The sequence below is a fragment of the Ceratotherium simum genome, chromosome 25, assembly GCF_057802395.1.
Source record: "Ceratotherium simum simum isolate JZ-2026a chromosome 25, ASM5780239v1, whole genome shotgun sequence".
Classification (NCBI taxonomy): Eukaryota; Metazoa; Chordata; class Mammalia; order Perissodactyla; family Rhinocerotidae; genus Ceratotherium; species Ceratotherium simum.
Genome location: NC_141924.1, coordinates 5,579,205 through 5,601,828, shown reverse-complemented (window position 1 = coordinate 5,601,828; position 22,624 = coordinate 5,579,205). Strand labels below are relative to the sequence as shown.

The window sequence follows — 22,624 nt, the reverse complement described above, 5'->3', positions numbered from 1 at the left end:
CTCATTTTCTATGTATTTCTGTAGTTGTCATTTTGCGGTACGTGCTCACACAAAAGTGATCTATGATCACCAAAATCAGGAGGCACCCGTGGGATTGCAGAAAGGCCAAAGACTGGGAAGTCAGAGGCCTTGGTAGGCTCAATTCTCAAGTTCCTGGTATGACCCTGAGCAAGGCATTTGGCTGCTCTGAGCCTGGGGATTGCACATCCTAAAATAGGGGACATGATCCCACCTCCGTGGGTGGCTGTGTGGGTTCAACAGGGAAGCCGTACATAAGGCGCCCGCACACGCCTGGGGCAGAGTGGGTGTGTAAGGATGTCAGGGCCCCGGGACCCCTGGGCACACGGTCAGTGATGTCCTTCAGAAGTGAGTGGGGCAGTCTCAGCCACACAAAAGGAAGCTAGAACTGGTCCTTCAGAGGTTTTGACTTTAATAACAGGAAGAGTGAAACACACCTGAGAGATTAGCACTAATTACTGATAACCATTCTGATTCCAAAATAAAGGATTGTGTGCATATATACAACACATTCAAACATAAAACAAAATAGACAAGGAAATAAAGAGGAGGGAAAATAAACTTAGGAAAATAAGAGGAAGCTAGATAAGGTCTGGCTTCATACCACAGGTCAGAGGCCTTACACAATTGCTAGAGGTCAGTCACAGACTTGGCTGTGAGCTCCCTAGCAGCCAAAGGAAAGAGAGATGTAAGAACAATAACACAGTCCGCATGGTTCACTGACCCTCGGGAATCTCTTGGAAGTGCAGGGGGCCCTGGTGGGGGGTGAGACCAGCCTTAAGGCCCCCTGGGAAGGTAAGTAATAGGGACCCTTTCACACTGATAGTTGTTATTTGTAGGAAAGGCTGGGAGCTGCATGTGGGAAAATCAGGGAAGGAAGAGATCCTGGGATAGCAGTCAGCCTCTCCATGGCTGCCCCGAGTAGTTCAGCTCTGGCCCCAAACCTGACCCTCCCTCAGCGTGACCGAGACAGAGGAGGCCAGCAGGGCATACAACTTAGGATCGCAGGTTCCAGGGCCAGACTGCAGGGATGTGGCTCCCACCTCTGAGGGTCACTGCCTTTGGGCCTCAGTTTCCCCACCTGTACAAGAGGTTAACAATGACCCCCAGCGCACACATCGCTCACTGTGAGGACGGAATCTGACTCATGCTGAGCTCCACCTGGCCAGCGGTAAATGCTCCTGGGGTCACTATCATGATCTGCAATTCCTCCCAGGTGCGTCCTGGGGTCCAAGAGTTACTGGAATATTCCTATCCCAGCGCCCAGGAGCTGTTCTGGGTGCTGGTAAACTGCTGTTCCCTTCCACTGCACGTCCTGTGCCGTGTCAGCACCACTGGGCACCCACCAGGCTGGCCGCCACGGGCTGCAGGAGGGCCGACGGGAGCTGCCAGCCGTTGCCCCCCAAGCCACGTTACAGCTGAGCCAAGTGGTGTTACGGAAACACCAGTCAGTGTTTCTTTACAAAAAATCCACGCCCACAGCCCTGGGGCTCCCGACCGGCTCATCTGACGGTGTCTGGGGCAGCTGCTGCTCCGGCCTCAAGGGCTCTTCATTTAGAGCCTCACGAACAGGTTCAAAGGCCGCCACAACGGCCCCGCGTGTGCACGGCACAACCGCTCCCAGCCCTCTTTGAAAAGAAACTTTAATAAGGATTTTTACATGAGGATGTGTTGTAATTGCGAGTTCTATTTAAGTCATTACACGTATTTGTGCTAATTATGTCGTTAGATGTAATTATACTAATTGTATAAATGCTCAATAATTGACTAAGATATACTTTGAAAGAACAAAGAGAATCCACCCAGAAAACCTTCCCGGATGTTAAGGGGGCAGCAAAACCCCATGGAGGACAGAGAGTGTTCATGGGAGCCATGGACTGTGAGCTCACCCCGGACCTCCCCATGCACACAGTAGGTGCTCACATGTTGCCTCGGAAGAAAATGATTCTCTCTCTCGAGACAAAATTGGACCTGGGGCTGCAAAGGAGACCTGGTCCTATCTCAGCCTCCATGAGTGGTCGACTCTATGAATCCCCAGCAGGATTTCTGGACATGTGAAAGGACAATAATCAAGTCACTCTCCTGCTCAAAGATATTCCATAGCTCCCTACTAACCAAGGAATAAAGTTACACCTCGGTAGCCGGCATCTAGGTCCTCTGGATCAGCTCCGAGGTCTCTTTAGCCTCGTGTCTAGAAATTCTCATGTAGTCCAAATAGGCCAGCTGAATTTCCCGGGTGCCGAGTCCTTCCCAATTTGTACATGATTGCCCAGGCAGTACCTCCACCTGACTGCCATCCCGCCTGCCTCTCGTCCCTCTGTTGAAACCCCACCTGTCCCTCCAGTCCCTGCTGATCATGCCCCTCCTCTGCAGAGCCACCCCCAGTCCTTCCAGGTGGAACACGCCCTATCCCTCTCCCTGGATCTCCCAGAGCTCTGAATCTGTAATTCTCTGATGACATCTGATATTTTTAAACCCAAGTTCTAGTCCTAGTGCCTGCTCCTGTCTCTGCCAGTAGGAGTGCGGTTCCCCAGGGCCAGGACTACACCTGCCCCATCTCGGCGTCCCCACCCTCAGCACAGAGCCCAGAGTAGAGCAAACTCTAGGATACACTTGATGAATGAATGAATGGGTGAACAGATGACTGACTGACTTCTGATAATGACAGCACTTTGATAAAAAGAATCATAGGAGCTGAAGGGGCCCAGAGGGATCTCTTCGGCCTGCCGCAGGTGGGGTGGTCAGAAGGCTGCCTGGAGGAGAGGAAGTCTGAAGCGCATCTTGTAGGATGAACGGGGCTTCGGTAGGAGAGAGAAGGGGGCCAGGTGGGGGCAGTCACACAGAAAAAGGCCCAGGTTGATTTTGGCCTAGGATGGCCGAGGACGCAAGCAGCAACAGAAGGACCGTCACCTGCGGTCACCAAAAGTTACCACAGAGTGGCCTTGAATTAGCTGCTACTCTCAGACCTCCACTAGTGCAGGTGGCTGCACGTTACATGCACTAGGATGGTGCCATAAGACCCTGTTCATCCTCCTCCTTCATGTGGGCGTAGGGGACGTGGCACTATGTGCAACTTCTAGAAAGTTCTACAGGCACCTTTAGGACACGTTTGCATCTCCCAAGCCAGCCTTGAGCAGCAGCTGACTTCTAAGGCATTCAGGGTCCTGCCCTGCTGGCCTTCGGACGCTCATGATTGGGCAGAGAGAAGAGACAGGGCTGCCTTAGGGCCATGCTGCCAATAGCAGCACTGTCCCCCGGTTGGAGGGTCCTGGGAATGGGCAGGGATGGGTGGGACTACAGCCAGGCACTCTTCCTGGGGGCTTGGCAGACACTGACTCATGGAATCCTCCTAACAAGCTGCCAGGAAGGATTTCTGAAAACCTTCCACTCCCGTTTTACAGATGATCTGCCCCCATCACTCCACTATCAGCTGGCAGTGCTGGGAGGCAAATGCAGGCAGCCTGGTTCTAGAATCTGTGCTAACCACTGCCCCACACCGCCACTCAGCAAGTAAACCCACGAGATGAAACGGTGAGTGACTCCCACCCGGAGTGCCTGCTGCACAGGGCGGCTGTGCCCTGGGCTTGTCGGTGATCCCAAACTGAGGCCCATCCCCGCTCCCCACAAGCCACGTCCTCCAGCGGCCCCCAGACCACGCACCCTACCTCGGGGTTCTCCTGGCTCGGGGGCCGGTCTTCCTTCTTCTTTTTGGTGGCCTGAGCTCCCTGAGATGGCTCCTCCGTGGGCGGCCGCGACTCCGCCGTGCTCTCGGGCTGCGTCTGCACTTGAGGCTGAATGATGATGACCTGGAAGACGCGGTGGAGGAGTGAGGGGGGCTGGGGGCGCAGCTGGGAGGGCCCAGGGCCAAGCATGTCTGCCCCATGAGGGTGCGGGCTGGAACGGCGGATCACAGAGGAACGAGGCGGCTTGCCCTAACTCTGCGGTCTTTGGGCGCCTGTAGCTGGGGCAGGCTCCTCCCCACAGCCCTTTACACTGTGAGGAGGAGAGTCTTCAGGAGAAACGGGCCTTGTTCAGGTGCCAGGAGGGCCTGGGTTCACTCTGGAGCTGCCGATTCTCAGCTGTGTGGCCTCGGGGAGGTCACTTTGCTTCTCTGAGCTTCATCTTCCTCATCAGTAAAACCTTTAAAATATCTGCCTCCGGGCAGGCTGTGAAGATTCGTGCAGCAAGATCCAAGAGAGGTTGGTTTCTTTATCTGCAGCTCAAATGCAGGTAAACGGAGGCCGAGAGGGCTCAGACTTGCTCTTTGCCTGAGGTCACCAGGTTAGGTGGCAGAGGGGCTGGGACCCTTCCTGGGTCTGTCGGCTGCACTGCCTGGCCTGCCCACTCCCCACTCTGCCCCTTGGGCCCCAGGCCACTGTGTCTGAGGCTCTCAAACCTGGCCTGGGTGGACAGGTGGGAGCAATGAGGTCCTGTTTTTCTCACTCTGAGGGGCCCCGCCAAGCCTGGGGGTGGGTGGAGTAAGGGGAGGTGGGCTCCAGACCCTGCTCAGCAAAACCCAGAGTGGCCCCACTTCAGCCAGCCTTTATCGGGGTTCAGGGTTGTCATTTGGTTTGATCGAAAGGTCTGAAGCTAAGAAGTCTGAGGTCGGCTTCTGTAGCCCGGCCTCTCCCTGGGCTGGAATCCCCTCCATCTGTGGCTGAACTATCTTACTTATTTTTTTGGACAGGCAACTGGGAAAGAATCATGATCTTTCATGGATCTAGGACAAAGGAATTCACCAGGAGCAACCGGCCAGGGTCTGGACTAAGCCAGGAACAACCTGAACTTGTCCCACTCCCCCACCCCCACCAAGAATGGGTGGGGACAATCTTGTGAATTTGAGACTCCTAAGCACGAAGAGAAAATACATTCTGTTTTTCCCCTGGCTTAAGGGAAAGCTCTTTGTTCTTCTCTGTATCACAATTTTAAAACTCCAGATTTCTCTGGATGGAAAAAAATGCCTCCTTTTTACATTCATGGGAAGAAAAACATTCAGATCCCAGTAGAAAAGAGGGCAAAGAATATCCTCAAATGAGTTACACAGAATTCTTGAAAAGTATAGGGAAAACATTCAAACTTCATAACTGTAGGAATTCAACTTTCAGCAAGGAGCATCTGTTTGCACCAATTAAATAAGCAAGAAGTGTTGAAAACGACAACACTGCACGCTGGTGAGGCTGCAGTGAAACAGGTACACTCATCCAGCAAACACCTGCTAGGCAGCCCCTCTGCACCAGGCGCAGTCCTGGGGGCACGGTTCCTCGTGGAACTTGCCATGCAGCCCTGGCCCGCGATAACTCTTCAGGCTCTGAGCATCCCCGGGTACCGTCCCTGGGTGGGAGGGCTTGAGAGCATAACACTCCCAGGAAGACACTGTGTGCAATACTACACAGCTGCACGAAAGGGGAGGACCAACATTCAGGCTGGGAAGTAGCAGGGACACTGGCCGTAAAGAAGAGAGAGGCAGCCTGGCGGTCCCCGAATTGGGAGGAGGGGAAACAGGCCAAAGGGAGGAGACGGTGCCTCCTAGGCAGCCCCAAAGGCCTCAAGCAGCACCATCACCAAGGAGCTCCGAGGGGAGCCGGGGAGGACCTTAGTCTTAGTTTTCAATCGTGGCAAGAAATCATTGATTTTCCATTCAGGCACCTGGAGTCCAAAAAAGTTCTCGGCTCCCAAACTCTGCCAGCAGAGACCCATCATCAGTCCTGGGCTCTCCCAGTCATCCATCCGGCCACATTGTTTATCAGCTAGTTAATTATTCCAATGAATGAAAGAATTCATTCACTGACCAATCATTCCTTTGCCACTGGCATTAATTCATTCACCCACATATCCTTTCAATCACATATTCATTCACTGTACCCCATCATTCACGCACTGATTCATTCATTAGATCACTCATTCACATATACCATTCATGCTATCACTGATTCATCATTCACTTAATCCTTCATCCTACCACCCCCCCCCATTCATTCATGCACGGATTCATTCAGTAGACTGCTCACTCACACCCCATTCGTTCACTCGTCCATTCAACCCCATTCCTTCACCTGGCCACTCGATCCAGCCATTCTCTCTGCCCCGGCCTCATTCAGGGGGCCCCTCCCGTGTGCAGGCAACTCTCACCTTGCTGTCGGCGCTGATGAGGAGGGGCTGGACTTTGATGCTGTCGCTGACCGCGGACACGGCGGTGCTGGGGGTGATGGCGGCATTGCTGGGGGCGGTGGAGATGATGGCGTAGGCCACCCCGGCACTGCTCAGAGGAGAGGTGATGGCGGCGGGCTCGGCGAGGGCCTGGGGCTGGCTGCCGGGCGTTGGCACATGGCTCACGGTGTTGTTGGCGGTGGGGAGGGCTGGGCTGGGGTTCTTGATACTGACCACCGTGGCCTTCTGGAATGTGGGGGGCTGCTTGGGTGGCCGGTCCCGGCCCGGGGTGACGGGGAGGCTGTCTGGAATCAGAGTCTTTGGCCTAACCTGGGAGGAAGGGACAGGTGCATGGTCAGACAGACACACAGGCAGGGTGATGGCAGGCGGAGGGGCAGCCCTGAGCAGAGCCGGGACTGGGAGGGACAGAGCACGGGCACAGACAAGACCTGGCTCAGAGACCTCCCACGTCAGACGCGAGGGGACGGCAGCACAGAGGCCACGGGACCCGCCAGGGCCATCCACCTCTGGGGCTTGCACTGACTGGCCAGGGGGCTCACGAGGAGCCCCTCTGGGTCCCAGTCCCTCCCAGGTCAACTGAGACAAAACAGTGGAGAACAGAGCAGATGGTGGTGGCACAGCAGAAGTGGACGAGTCCGACGGCGGGCGGCGCACCACGACCCCACTCGCATCAGGTCACAAAGCAGCAAAGGCCCCTCTGATGTCAGAAGTTGGCAGAGCGCTGCCCTTGGGGCGCTGACTAGGGGGGCGGTGGGGACTCCCGGGTCTGCTCAGGCTGCTTCTTGATCTGGGTGGGGGCTGCTGTGTCCCCGGTGAAAGCCACCAAACTGCGCACCAGTGATAGGACGTCATCCTCTAAGAGGTCCACACACAATGAGAGTCAAGTGTGTGCAGGTGGCTACCACGCGGTTCAGGCCAGGGTTCTGGATGGCTAATTGGGGCGATCCTGCCCCCTCCAGGACCTATGTGCTCTTGGGCGTGTCCCTCATCTGTGCACCGGGGGTGACGGGACCCACTGGGGTTGGAGTCGGGGAGAAAATGCACAAAGTGCCAGGTACGTCCCAACTGTTGGCTGTCCCCAGCAACCCAGCACCCGTATTCCTGTGACCTCAAGTGAGTCTCATGCCAACCCTGTGAGATCAGCACTAGCATCACCTTCTCGGAGACGAAGGCTCGGAGAAGAGAGCCCACTAACCCTGTCTTTCTTAGGTGAGCCCCCCTTAGGTGACTGCACTGGGGGGAGGTACACCAGCCTGTTCTACAGACGAGCAAACTGAGGCAGGCAGAGGGAGAGACTTACTGAGAAGGATGCCACAGGCGTTACTACTGGCAGGGCAGCGGGACCGGCACCAGGACTTCCACAAGCTGCCCGGCACTCGTGCAGGCCGGCAGGGTGCTGCACTGGCCCCAGGCATGTCCCGCCTGTCTCCCTCTCCCTTCGCCACTGACCCGAGCGGAGGGAGAGGCCGAGGGTGGTTCCCACAGGGCTCCTGACCTCGGGCAGGTGACCTCGGCGCAGCATGCCCCTCAGTCAGGCAGGCGCCATGTCTGGACGCTCCTCGCCAGTGCCTGCCATGGAGGAGGTCCTAACTCTGCCGGCCTTCCCTTCCCCCGCCCCGGGGGCCTCAGCAAAGTGGGCCTGCCTTCCAAGCACAGGAACGACTTCCCCGCCACCAGGGGCCTCAGGGATGCTGAGGGCCTCGCGCCTGCCCTGGGGGTGCGGTCAGCCTGGGGTGGGACCATCCTGACCCGCTCTGTCCTTGGCACCAGTGGGCAGGCTCAGAGCTCAACACAAACACCCCTACTGAATGTGGAAAATCACAGAAAGAATCCTTCCTCTGGTCCTTCTGCAGGTCATCCCCAGCTCGGGAACTGCTGCTCTCTGCCTCGGAAGAGGACCAGATGGGGCAGATGGGGTGAGTGGTGGTCACGAGGACCCCAGCTGCGATCTCCGGCTCCCGTTGGGGAGGGCCGTCCTGTGCTCTGTTGGCTCCTCCCGGTCATTCAGGGTTTGCCCACGTGCTGTGGTTCACGCTGGCCGGCTAACACTACATAATCTGGACCCTGAATGTGGGTGAGCTGGCTGCAGACCGTAGGGACCAGACTCTGAACATAAGCTCTGCCAGGGGCTCAGGGTTTGGCCCAAACACATGCGCCTCCAACCCAGAGAGAACACATTCAGGGGATCCCAGAGCCCATGACCTTTGAGCCGGTGCCACATGGAGACGTGTGCAGAGCCAGGCCCGGTCCTCCTCCTGCAGGATCCTCCAGGTCCTCCCCATGCCCACCCTCTCCCCTTTCTCTGGGCCTATGCTCGGTCCCCACTGGGCCAGACCCCTCCACAGGCTGCCTATTCTGCTCCCCACGTGCCTCCCTGTGACAGGAGCAGCCAGCAGCGGGACCAGGTGTGCACTGGGCACCTTCTGGCCTGAGCTGACCCACCTGGAGGCCACCAAGTCAATGGCAGGTCCAGACGTTAGCTGGGAGGGGACAGCAACAGCAAACACGGCGACAGAAGCCCAGGAGCAGCAAGGTGAGAGGAAGAAGGTTGGGGAAGGTGCAGAGGCCGACAATGAGTGACTGTGTAAACTCAGCACACGCCTGAGTGTGCCTGTGTGTGCGCACAGATCGGGGTGGAGACACGGGTCGGGCCTCGGACTTTCATGAGTGAGGGGACAGCGTGGGAGTGAGACCTCGTAGGAAAACAGCACCAACCGAGATCAGAAGCCCCAATCCTGACCCTCCCTTGCTCGAATGCCTTCCACAGCTCCCCACTGCCTTCAGGTCACTGACAGACGAAGCCCAACTCCGTGGTCTGATATCCGAGGCCCCCAAAAGGCCCCTGTCGATGTCTCCACCCCTGCCTGCTCTGTCCTCCCCCTCCCAGTGCTGCGAGGACTGCGGTTCTGGCCTCCCCAGTGCCCCTGCCTCCATCTCATCCCTGTGCCTGTGCCTGACGATCCCTCTTTGGGGGGGCTCATTCTCTGGGGCCTGCCTCCACCTCGGCCTGCCAAGACCTCCCACCCTCTGAGGCCTGCTTCGGGCACCACCTCCTCCAGGAAGCCCTCCCTGACCCTCAAGTGGGCTATGGGCCTCCTCAGGGCTCCTACCGCCCCTGTGTAGCCTTCTGACTCAGCCCCATCACCTTGGGTTCAAAGTGTCTGTTTCCTTGTCTGTCCCCACCCGGACTCTGAGCCTCTTAGGAGCAGGGCCCTGTTGGATTCAGCACAGGTGGGCACGCAGTGAAGGCTGCCACGAGGACAAGAGGGCCCAGAGCAGCTGCCCCTCACTGACCTCGAGCTGGGGGCACCTGTCCAGCCCTGCAGCCCCACGCACACAGCAGGCACTCGACAAAGCTGAGCACTGGTTAAGGACTAGCAGGCATTTGCTCTGTCCCAGGCACGGCTATAGGGCTTTGTGCCGTCTGGTCCAGTCCTCACGGGGCCAAGGAGGCATCCGCACCAGCCCGTCTGCAGGAGGGGAGACTCAGGAAGGTTAAGAGCCAGTGACTCGTTCCAAGTGCAGAGCCCAGTCAGCGGCCTGGACTGGAACCCAGGACACCCAGCCAGCATCTGTGCCGCCTCCTGAAATGCTCACCTTGTCCAGAGTTTCTCACACTCTTTCGACTGCGACCCATAGTTTAAAATCTCCGCTACCTCGTGACCCAGTCCAGAAGCAAGTTATTCAAGACACAATGCTTACGACGTGTCTTGATATTTTCTGTTCTATGCTAGTCCCGCCTAGCTTATCCCATTAAGAAAATCCTGGTGATGACCCACTACACTGATTTCACAATTCCTCACTGTGCAAAAAACCGGGTCTGGTTCAAACGGGCAGAGGATGGGGGAGGGAAGGGGCTCCCAGAGCGAGTGAGTCCTACCCAGCTCAGTGCCCACCCAAAACCTCAGTGCTGAGGGCCTGGGGACAGACTCTGGGGACAGACAGACATCCACCCTGGGGCCTGCCCACAGGCTGCTTACCTGAGGTAGCACTGCCACTCCTTGCCCGGCCAACCTCTGCAAGGAGCTGACCTGAGGACCCGTGACAGGCACTGCAGTGATGGTTCCCAAAGCCTGGAAGACAGGGGGTTGGCGCTGAGACTGGACATAGCAACGAGACAGGACTTGGTGATGAGATGCACGCGGCCCCACCCAGCAGGCGCCTGGCAGCTCTCCCCAGCCCGGCTGAGCAGGGGCGGTGCCCTGGAGACAGCAAACTCTGCTATTCCCACTCTTAATTGTGAGTTTTTATACTCAAGCAAGACATTTTGGAAACTAGAGAAAGAAAAAGAATGGCATTGCCCAGAAAATAGTTACCTTTTGTGCACATTAGCTTCGTGGTTTTTTTTTTTTTTTGAGGAAGATTGGCCCTGCGCTAACATCTGTTGCCAATCTTTCCTCTTTTTTTTTTTTTCTTTTTTTCTCTCCAAAGCCCCAGTACATAGTTGTGTATCATAGTTGTAGAGTTGTAGGTCTTCCATGTGGGATGCCTGCCTCAGCACGGCTCGATGAGTGTTGAGTAGGTCTGCACCTGGGATCCAAACCTGTGAACCCCAAGCCGCCAACGTGGAACATGTGAACTTAACCACTGCGCCACTGGGCCGGCCCCCAGCTTTCCTTTTAAAAATAAGTTTTTTATATAGTATAGGTGGAATTCTGTAACCTGTTTTTCTACTTTTACTTCAGGATACATGGAGATTTTCTGATGTTGCTACAATCTTCATAAATCACTCCTTTAATGGCTGTAGAGTCTTCCATTCAGCAGACATAATGGTATTTCTTCAGCTAATCCCCTTCTCTTAGAAATTTGGCTTTTATCCCCACCCTTTTCCGATTAATGAACAATGCTGCAATAAATATCTTTGTGGATAAAGTCATTTCCACAATACAAAGTACTTCCATAGGAGAGACTCTAAAAACAGGGATAGTGGGCAGGAATTTTCAAAGGTCGGAATATTTTTGGCCCTTGATACATGTCCCCACTGTGCCATCAGGAGGAGCAGTGACCTGGGCCACACTGACGTGCCCTCAAATCCCAGCTCCCTGATTCAGGACCCTCTCCAATGCATGATGGGATGGCCACACCAGCAGCAGGGTAGATATTTAGGGTGGGGAGATGGGAGATGACACTCTCCCAGGAACTCCAGGGCCACACAAATGCATATGGGAGACGTGTTTTGGGGTGCCCACTGGCCTAATGTTTCCTTCTGTGGGAATCACCACTACCCACAGCCGATGAGGGGGCAGTTCTGCACAGCCACGTCTGTACCCCCTGAGCCTGCCTGACGGGGATAGGCACCCGTCACTCAGAGCCAGCCAAACCATTGGTGGCCAGCAACCAGCGAGGTTCTTCTTGAACTCACATGTAAAAATTATTAACAAAGTGTTAGCAAATCAATCCCAACAACAATAAAGAGGATAATACAACATGAGCAAGTGGAATTTATCCCAGGAATGCAAGGCTGCTTCACCATTTGAATATCAGTTAGAAAAAAACCCGATATGGTTATCTCAATAGATGCAGAGAAAGCATTGAGCAAAATTCAACACCCGTTCATGACAAAAACTTTCAGCAAACTACGAATAGAAAGCAACTGCCTTAACCTGATAAAACGCATCTATAAAAAACCAACAGCTAGCATCATACTTATTGATGAAAGACTGAACACTTTCCCTGAGATCAGGAATGAGGCTGGAATGTTCTCTCCCACCACTCCTATTCAGCACTGGACTAGAAGTCCTAGTCAGTGCAATAAGGCAAGAAAAAGAAATAAAAGGTCTCCAGATTAGAAAGAAGAAATAAAAGTGTCTTTATTTGCAGATGACGGTATCATCTACATAGAAAGTCATGTGGAATCTACAAAAAAAGCCATTACAACTAATCCATGAGTTTTAGCAAGGTCACAGGATACAAGGTCAATATACAAAAGGCAATTATACTTCTATGTACTAGCCACCAACATTCAGAAATGTAAAAGATGTTTAAATGCCATTTGCAATAGCATCAAGAAAGAAGGAATACTTAGGGATAAACATGACAATAGCTGTATAAGACCTGTAAACTGAAAACTTCCAAACACTGCTGCGAGAAAATTAGAAAGACCTGTGTGAAGAGAGACGTAACTGTGGATCAGAAGGCTCAGTACTGTTCAATGTCAATTCTCCCCAAATCCATCTACAGATTCAATACAATCTCAATCAAAATCTCAGCAGGTTTTTTTGTAGAACTTTACAAGATGATTTTAAAATGCATATGGAAATGCAAAGGACCCAGAATAGCCAAAACAACTCTGAAACAAACAAAAACAACACCAAACAAAGGGGAAGGACTTACACTCTCCAACTTCACAACCTATTATAAAGCCATAGTAATCAGGACAGTATGCCATAGGTGTTAAGTTATACAAACAGATCAATGTAACCAAATAGAGTCCAAAAATAGACTCACATATATATGGTCAATTGATTTGCAGCAAATGTAAAGGCAGTTAATTTAGTGGACAAAGGATAATCATTTCACAAACAGTGTTGGAACAAGTAGATATCCATATATTAAAAACAAACAAAAAATAACTTCAATCCATACCTTGCACCATATTAAAAAAAAAGAAAAGGGGGCTGGCCCCACGGCGTAGTGGTTAAGTTTGCATGCTCCACTTTAGCGGCCTAGGGTTTGCAGGTTCACATCCCAGGCATGGACCTACACCCCGCTCATCAAGCCATGCTGTGGTGGCGACCCACATACAAAATAGAGGAAGATGGCACAGATGTTAGCCCAGCAGCTTCCTCAAGCAAAAAGAGGAAGGTTGGCAAGGGATGTTAGCTCAGGGCCAATCTTCCTCACCAAAGTACAAAAAAAGAAAAAAAGAAAAAAACCCAAAATGGATCAGTGAACTAAATGTAAAACCTAGAACTATAAAACTTCGAGTAGAAAACATAGGAGAAAATCTTTGGGACTCTGCATTAGGCAAAGAATCTTGATACACAACCAAAAGTATAATCCATATAAGAACAAATTAATAAACTGGACTTGAAAAAAATTAAAAACTCATGGAGTTGGAAAGTCAGTGTTAAGAGAATGAAAAAAGAAGCCACAGATTGGGATAAAACATAGGCAATCACTTATCTGATAAAAAGACTTGTATTCAGAATATATAAAAGAACTCTCAAAACCCAATAATCAGAAAACAAACCACCCAAAGAAAAATGAATAAAAGATTTGAACAGATACTTCACTAAAGAAGATATGCTGGTGGCAAATAAGCAAATGAAAAGATACTAAATATCACTAGTTATTAAGGAAATGCAAATGAAAACCTCAATAAGATACCACCACACACCTATCCAGATGGCTAAAATTAAGAAGAGGGACCGAATCAAGAGTTGGTGGGGGTATCGGGCAGCTCATCCACTGCTCTTGGGAACATAAATGGTGCAATCACACTGGAAAACAGTTTGGCAGTTTCTTAAAAAGTTAAACATACATTTGCTGCTATGGACTGAATGTTGTGTCTCCCCAAATCCATATATTGAAACTCTAATCCCCAAGGTGATGGTATTTGGAGATGGAGCCTCTGGGAGGTGATTAGGTCATGACAGTGGGGCCCTCATGATGGGATTAGTGCCCTCATAAGAAGAGACTGGGGAGGGCTTGCTTCCTCTCTCTCTCTGCCATGTGAGGATACAGCAGGAAGACATCTGTTACGATCTGAATGTTCGTGTCCCCCCAAAATTCACTTGTTGGAATCCTAACACTCAATGTCATAGTGTTGGAAGGCGGGGCCTTTGGCAGGTGCTTAAGTCATAAGGGTGAACCCTTATGAAATGAATGGGATTAGTGTCCTATAAAAGAGGCTGGAGATTCCTAGCCCCTGCTCCCACGTGAGAATACAACGAGAAGTCTGGCCTGGAAGAGAGCCCTCAGCGACCGTGCTGGTACCTGGTCTCTGACTCCCAGCCTCCAGAACTGTGAGTAATACATGTGTGTTGTTTATAAGCCACCCAGTCTGTGGTAGGTTATTATAGCAGCTCAAAAGGACTAAGATAGCATCCATCTATAAACCAGGAAGACGGTCCTCACCAGAAACCCAATCAGCCTGCACCCTGATCTCCGACTTCCAGCCTCCAGAACTGTGAGAAATAAACGTCTGTTGTGGAAGACCCCCAGTCTGTGGTGTTTCTGTTGTAGCAGCCCAAACAGACATCTACCACCTGACCTAGCCATTCCACTCCTAGGCACTACCCAAGAGAAATGAGAGCACACATCATGCAGAGACTGGTACAGGAACGCTGACAGCAGCTCTACTGTGACAGGCCCCACTGGAAACAGCCCAAATGTCCATCAACAGGCCCACGGATGGACAAACCGCTAGATCCACCCAACGGAATATTGCTTGGCAATAAAAAGGAATGAGCGATTGATGCACAGAACAACAGGGATGAATCTCAGAATAATTTTGCTGAGTGAAAGGAGCCAGACAAAAAGGAGAACATACGGTATATGATGTCATTTATATAAAATTCCAGAAAATGCAAACTAATCTAAAGGGACAGAAAACAAGTCAGAGGTTGTGTGGGGCTGGGGGGATGTGAGGAAGGGATTAGAAAAGGCCCGGGGAAACTTCCGAGGGTGAAGGACGTGTTCACTCTCGATTCCAGTGATGGTTTCACAGGTGTAGACACTTGTCAAACTTACCAGACTGCACACATTAAATACGTGCAGTTTATTGTGTATCATACTTCAACAAAGCTGCCAAAAACAACCTCCCTCCCTATCTCCCCCTTATTTTATATCTCTCTGCCCCCAAATGACCCAGAGGGTCTCGGGCCCACAAACCACAGGCTGCTTCTCCTGATCAGGATGGGGTGTCCCTTCCTCCTCCGGAATTTGCCACCTGCCCCACGTGGGCAAAACTCCGAGGCTCACGTCCTTCAAGCTAGCTGCCTGCCTCTCCGCTGGAGCCAGATTATCCACATTTAACTAGATATTCACCGTGGACATTTGATGAATAGAGCTTCATATGCAGTGCAGAAAGCATTAACAGCAGACACGGTCACTTTAGAGGGAAGCATCTCCATCCACAATGCTGCTTTATGTCCCCTCCAGCACAGCCTGGTGTAACACCCTGAGCACTGCCCAATGCTCACGTTTTAAAAGATTCTGCCCCGCCTTCTGCAGAGGGATGAGTGTAGAAGGCTCTGCCCTCTCCGGCTCCTGGACCTGCTAGCACATCAGCGTCACCCTGTCAACTGTCCCTGGGCCCCGGGCCAGACCTCCGCAGGTGGGAGGCAGGCACAGAGTGGCCATTTGATTAACAAGCTTCCAGGTGATTCTGCCAACCTGGGGACTGCAGGCCAAGAGGAAGCCAGCCTGTGCTTCCAGCAGGTTCTGCAATGAAAGGCCCACGTGGGCACTTCACTCCATTGGGGGTGAAGTTGTGTGGTCCCCCGGGAGCAGAGATTTCTGGATGGGTGGGGGCCAGCCAGAAGATCCGAGGGCCCCAGAACTGCTAGAGCAAATACGTGCCCAGGACCTATAGGAACCAGCGAACAGGCATGAGCCTGCTTTCCCTGGGGATTCTCTTCCAGCTAAGCCGCCCCAAACAAGCCCTCCAGAGGAGGAGTGTGTGCTGTCTGCATGTTTTCCCAGCCCGTGTGCCTCTCTGAGTCCTCTGTGTGTGTCTGTGTGGAAAGGCGTGAGGGCTGTCACATGTGTCTGTTCCTGGGTGCGTTGCCGTGCCCTGGCGATCCGTCCCTCTGGCGCCCACTTTGGTGCATGTGTCTCTGCGGGCTTCCACACGGATTCTCCTCTGGGTGCTTCTTACGCTCTGTGTCCGGGTGACTTGCAGGCGCCAGTTTCTGTGGTTCTAAGACTTCATTCCTGGTCGGCACTCAGCCCTCTTTTCTGACTTGGGATACCGGTGACTTCTTCCTTGAGCCTTAGAAATTCTCAGTCAAGGAGAGGAGGGGAGGGGGCCAAGAGAGGGAGGGACAGAGGGAGGCCACTAGAGAGGCAGAACCACTGGGGTTGGGATGGGGAAAAGACTGCGGGAGCTTTGCTTTGACCTCGTTTTTGACACTGAGCTACCGAGAAAGAAACACAACCCGCCACGGGGAGAATACTGACCGCCCGCAAGAGGCTCGCAGAGCAGCATGCACCTGCTGACTCCAGAGACTAAACATCGCCCGACTCCAGCCCAACCTGCTGCTTTAACACTGCTGCCTGGGACTCAGCACCTTATGGTGCGTGGGGTCCCTTCTGTGCCAGGGGCTTTGGGAGCGATTTGCTACAAACAAGGCTGCGAGCAGGGCTCCCCACCTCCCACTTCTGGAACAGTGGGCTTCCTCCCAGAACACCGAAGTCACCTTCCCCCCACTGCCCATTCTCCATCTGCTGAACAGGCTCCCGGGCGCCCTCCCATCTCCACCTGTTTGCTTCTCCTCGCTCAAAGGCCTACCCCCGAATGCGCTCCCCCACGTCCCTATAAACCTTTAATTAACAAGCTGAAGAGACGTTTTATCTGGCAGGGCTGACCTTTCTGCTCCGCGTCGGAATTTATCAATAGCAGCAGAAACAATCATCTCAGGCGACTTCACTAGCACCGAGCACCAGCTAGTTTACAGCCACACTTTTGTCAAGATAAACGAGCTCCTCACCACTACGTTTACAGCTCCAAGCGTTTTAATAGGAAAAAAATGGCCATAAAAGTCAAAGATAACTTCAAATTTTTCCTGCATTGGCGGAGTCCCTGGGGCAGCCTGGGAAACCTCGGAGAAGTTGAGACACGGCTGGGGCAGGTGGGAGGTGCCGAGGAGACAGGTGTCGGTGCTGACTGCACAGGTGGCGGGGACAGCCTGGGCTTGGGGTTAGGCTCAAATTCCTGCTCTGACACCGGCTGTGGGGGGCCCCTCTGCTCCCCGCCAGTCTCCCCACCTGAGCAGCAAGAGCTTCTGCTGCCCGGGGCACGTGAGGGTGACAGGGGTGGGCGCCCAGGGGTCAGCACAGTGCCTGGTGCACGTGAGAGGCTCCGTGAGCGCTGGGCAGAGGGAGAGGGTCAGACCCCGCCGTGCCCAGAGCTGGGGAGAACAGGAGCGCAGTAAGCGAGTGCCTGGGAGGAAGGTCCACCCCAGTGCCCGAGCAGGGCACAGCCTCAGCGTCGGCCCGTCCAGCTGCCAATCCTGGGTGGTCCCTTTCTTATTGGGCAAACCTGGGGGAGCCCCCTCTGCTCACCGGCATCCATTTCCCTCGTCTCTAAGATGGGATGTACGTGCTCGCCTCCCCACAATAATCAGAGGAAAGTACTCTGGTGCCGAGCCATGTGAGGAAGTGGAAAGGGAAAAACCAGCGTCCCTCGTCCCTTGGCCACTGTGTCGGGCGTCCTGCCTGTGTTCCCTTCAACGGTCCGTCCTCCCACGTCAGAGGACAGACACTGCAGCCAGCCTGCAGTTTGCATCCGGGGCTGTCACTGAGCCCCAGGCCGCTGTGAACCGCAGGGCCGCTCTCCCGCGGGCTAAGGCACTTTCATCCTGACCTGCTGCTGGTCCCGCTAGGGCCGCCTGCTCCGTCTGGCCTCCAGGGACCTCTGGGCAGCACCAGACCCCACTGCTCAGCCCCGCTCCTCAAAGCAGGCAGCCACCCCGGACCCCCAGGCTCCTCCCACCTCTGCACAGGCCCTGCCCCGGGCTGCTCCTGCCCCGCTGGCCCTTTGGGGCTGGCTCTCCTCAGGGCTCCTCCCAGGCCCTCTCTCCCTCACTCGGTGGTCTCACTCATGCCATGGCTGCAGCTCCCTCCTCTAGCCCATGGCTCCCCACACTTTGCCGATGCCCCCGTCACCTGTGGCTGCAAGAGATGCCCCACCCTCTCCTGTGACCCTCTTCACTCCATCATTCATTCAGCAAACATCTCAGAGCACCCGCTGGATGGCCGGCCGGCTCTCTGCTTGGCCCCAGGACAGGGTGGTAAGCAGGACGGGCAGCCCCCGGCCTCACGAAGACCGCTCCCATCCCGTGCGTGACCCGATGGATCAGAACTGGCCTTTCCCATCTCCGCTCCCCTGCCGGACAGTGGCTCCTGAGGGCAGGGCCCAGTCTAAGCCCCTCTGGGTCCTGGAGTCCAGTCCTGGTCCTGGCCGGAGTAGGAGCTTGGTAAAGGTGTGTGACGGATGTCATCAGACAAGGAGGGCCTGGGGCCCCGCCTCCAACTCCAGGACCTGCAGGTTCTCAGGGAGCTGGGTGTCAGGGAGCTGCCGAGGGGCAGGGAGGGGGGCTCCTCCTTCACACCTGCAAACACTGCCACCCGGAGCCCCGCTCCACAGGCGGCAGACCACGGCCAGCACCACCCCCTGCCTAGCTCCTCTCCACACACATGCAGACCTGCTTCCCGACCTCCTGGCTTTCATTCCACTTCCTGCACCCAGAAGGACCCCAGAGCCCACAGAGCTGCCCTCCCAGTGGGACCCTTGGTGTGGGTGTGAGTGAGCCCGGGGGGTTTTGAAGTGGCCCCGTCCTGTCCATGTAAAGGTGTTCCCAAAGCAGATAGAAAGCCAGCCTCCAGGACTGCACAGAACACCCCACGAGGCATCTCAAGCCAGGCTCTGCCCATATCTGACCCTGAAGGTCAGCCTCTAACACCCGCCAATGGCGAGAGCAACGGTCAGACCTTCTACCATGTTGCGGGCACTGTCCACGGGCAGATCTCCGACGGGCCTGCTAAACTCCAAGTCTGGTCCCCAAGACCCGCCAGCGAGGGCCTTGCACGCCGACAGCAGGGAGCCTGGCAGCCGCGGCCAGCAACACTAAAGCACCAGAACCGCTGGGGAATGCAGGGACGAGAACCTGCTGCCAGCACGACGCAGCGAGTCACAGACTTCAGCTCTCCAGAACCCCCCTCGTTCCTCATGCCAGAGAGGAGGACGGGGAGGGGCGGTGGGGTCACAGTGACCCCCCCTCCCCTGCCCCACTGCCACAATGCCACCCCCCCCAGGCCACTTCAGGGACAGGAGTGTTCATAGGGCGGGGTTGAAAGGAGGGAGAACCCCACAGGCCTCGCAGGCAGGAATGCAGAGATGTGGGGAGAAGTCCCACCTGGAACATCCTTTTCCAGAATATTCTCCACTCCGTGCTCCACTGACCACGGCTCAAACCCAGGCCCGTCCCTTGACAGGTCATGCGTCTTCTCCTGACCCCAGACCCAGCCTCCAACCCTGATCAGCTGTGTGCCTTTGGGGTGTTCCTGAGCCTCACTGTGCCTCAGTTTCCACAACTGTCAACTGAAGATAACCTTACTCCTACCTCCCAGGATGGCTCAGCGTGAACTGTCACAGTGGGTGGGAAAGCATTTGTCATCTATGGAGCACAAGGCAGACAAAGATTAGCCCCAGATACACAAACACAGCTGCTCCCCGAGCCAAGAACACGGGCTTGAAGTGAACCATCCATTTCCAAATCGCTAATGGCAATGCACACACATTTTTAACTGAATGCTCGTGGTACAGAGGGTTCCCCTGGAGTGTGTGTTTTGGAGGCTGGTGGAGTGGGGGTGCCTATGGACCCCGAGGGCTTCAACACCTTTTCCCCAGCCTGACCCATCAAACCCAAACCCAGATGGTGGGCACTCCCAACCCTCAGACACAGGCCACCCAGCGCAGACCCAGCCCTGCTTCCTGTGGCACTCGGGACATCAAAAGCTATTTTAAAAATTGGTCTCATTTCCACTCAACACTGGCAGGGCCGGCCTCCTACGGGGCACTAGTGATGTGAGAGTACCAGGGAGGGGTTGCCATGGCAACGGCACCTGGGAATGGGGGGTGAGGTGGAGTGGTCTGCCATGTGAAAGCACATGTGGTCTGGGGCTGACTTCCAAGGGCCACTTGGCCCTCATGCTCCTGGAGGCCCCGGGCTCCTGTCCACACCTGGGGTGGGCTGAGCTCTGAGACCCCAGAGCATCCAACAGCAGTGACTGTCCTGCCCAGGTGGTCTCCCACCAGGGAGACACACCTGCCCTCTGACCTCCCATCCATAAATCATGATCTAGTCATTGGGCAAGAAGGGCCACAAATCGCAGCTCAGAGGCTGTGAGATCAGAGTCCAGTGGGAAGTTTTCCATTTCAAAATCTCAGAACCCAGAGGAGAGAGGTTTCTAAAATGACACTTAGCTGACTTGCAAAGCGAGATTCGTCTTCCCTTTAGAGAAAGCGAATGATGTGAAGTGGACACAAGCAGCACTTAATTCTAGACTGTCTGAGCTCGGAAACCATGCAGTCTCCCCCTGGGCTTACAGATGGAGAAACTGAGCCCCAGTAAGCTGAAGGCATTTCCCTAAGGCCACACAACTCAGGTCTCAGCTTTGCTGGCTAAGAGAAGACGCCCGTGTGAAGAGAAGGCATGTACTCCTTGAGAAGGCTGGACCTTGCCTTGACCCGAAGAATGGGACATGCCCTGGGGTGCAGGGCACACAGAAGCCACAAGGGCTCTTTGCACGGAGCCCCGACTGTCAGCAGACACAGTCTTCACAAGAAAGAAAGGCTGTCAGGAGGTTAAAAATGACTGGCCGAGTCCTGGATGACTTAAGAGTCAAGAGTTCATCCATCCAAGAAGATGCCGGGGGTGGGACAGCTGAGGAAGGTTGCGCTGGGCCAGCTCCCACAGGACACCCCCAATGGCCCTAGACACGAGTCTCTAGCTGGGCCAGGTCCCTGAAGGCCTGCTGGGGAGGGGGTGCAGTCCTCCACTCCCCCTTCCCCCACACCCAGTACTGTCCATATGGCCTGGGACTCAGTTTCCTCATCTGAGAAATGGGAGCATAGTGTCCCCCCTCACAGGGTTTCTGAGTGATATTTGTGGAGCTCCAAGTGGGTCCCAGGGCCCCTGAGTGGGGAGCAGTACTAGCTGTGGGGGCTTGTGATAAAGGCCCCGATCCTCTCCCTGGGCAACTGCTGCCCAGAAGCTGGCACCACCACCCCTCAGGAGGAGACGGGCTGGTCAGGCAGCCACACCTCGGTGCTCCTGGTCTTCAGTCCCCTCTCAGGCTGTTGTTCTGGGACATTCAGGAGGGCTGGATTTTTCCCTTATCTGTGTTAATACCAATGTTGATATCAGTACAGGTATATAGATAAAACTCTAGAAAACATACAGGGAAGCCCTTCTGAAGTAGATTATATCCACCATGATGCTCTATCTCCCCCTCCGCCTCTGAGCATGCACCTGAGTAACAGGACATTTTCTGCGGAGCCATGTCACCAGGACCTGCTCACACAGTAGCACCAACCTCCCACCCACCCCGAACACCCAGGCCACAGCCTGATTTCCCCAGGGAGGGAGGGAGGGGCACTCATGCCCCCATGCCCTTCTTACGAGGTCACCCAAGCTGCTGTGTCCCTCCACAAGCCGTCTGCACACGACCAGGTTCCAGTAACATCTCCCCGACCCCCAGCCCGTCCTTCCAGCCAAGGGTGAGCCTGTGGCTCCTGCGCACTGCACACCCCGCCTCTGCAGGGTCCTCGAATGATCCTCTCTGGAGGGTGCTGTGTTTCCTGTCGAGACCTCACGGAACAAGGTGGACAAGGCCCTTGAGAGGGCTCACCCACCAGTCCAGGGCGGCCAGCAGGCCAGTCCTTGCCCACCGAGGCCCTGGGGCTGGAGAGGACCGTCCCCAGGCCCCCCTTCTGACCCAGAGCTCCTGCCCGTGCCGAGGAATGGGACAAGTTCCTCTTTAGCCTCGGAGCCCATCCCAGGAGGTTTCCTGGTTCCTTCTGGGGCAAGCCCTCCCTCAGGAGCTGAGGGAGCAGCCCACCCGAGCCGGCCACCTTCAGCCTTCCTGAAAATGCTTCCCGTAGCACGGCCCCGACTCGGCTCAGGGGAAAGGCCTGAGCTGCGTGGGGAAAACGGGCTGTCTGGACTTGAGCCGTCTGTCGCTGTGCTTCTTTAAGCGGCAGAGTCAGCGCCATGCCTGGCCCCGCGCAGGGACTCGGCTAGGTCTGCTGAGTCTCTGCAGAGCCCACCCAGGAAGAAAACACGGAAGCTGAGTTTTGGTAAATGAAGCAATTCAGGTGCAGCTGATTCCCCTCATATTTACTGGAACACTCTGCCACGCATCCCTCCCCACCGAGGGACGCAAAGGCCGCGGGATGGATGTCTCGCCTGGTGCCACGAGGCCGGCCAGCCCTTGGCCACCACCCAGGACCCCCAGACATCTCAGGGGGTCCCTGGGGCTCCTGTGTCCTCAGTCCCCAAATACCCCTGCAGATGTGTCCCCTGGTTTTATCCCAGGTGGGCCCCTGGCCCCTCCCTGGCATCACCCCCTGCCCAGATGCCTACAAACACCCTTGTGGTGCAAGGTGAATCCTGGCTGAGATGCAGAGCCAGAGGAGAGGATTCAGGACTCGGAGCCCAGGGAGGAGGAGGGCATACCAGCTTGAGCACAGAGTGGAGGCAGGTGCCCG

At 54.8% G+C, this 22,624-nt stretch overlaps 1 protein-coding gene across 2 annotated transcripts in view; it reads right to left on the bottom strand.

The window, feature by feature from the left end:
* Positions 1-22,624, bottom strand: part of PHF21B (PHD finger protein 21B) — a 109,431-nt gene that overhangs the window by 19,548 nt on the left and 67,259 nt on the right. For both annotated transcript variants that reach the window (XM_087448759.1, XM_087448760.1), the window contains 3 exons: positions 10,167-10,259; positions 6,148-6,495; positions 3,684-3,824 (listed from right to left, as the gene is read on the bottom strand). In XM_087448759.1, the coding sequence (XP_087304885.1) occupies positions 3,684-3,824; positions 6,148-6,495; positions 10,167-10,259 (582 nt within the window). The remainder of the gene's footprint in view (positions 1-3,683; positions 3,825-6,147; positions 6,496-10,166; positions 10,260-22,624) is intronic.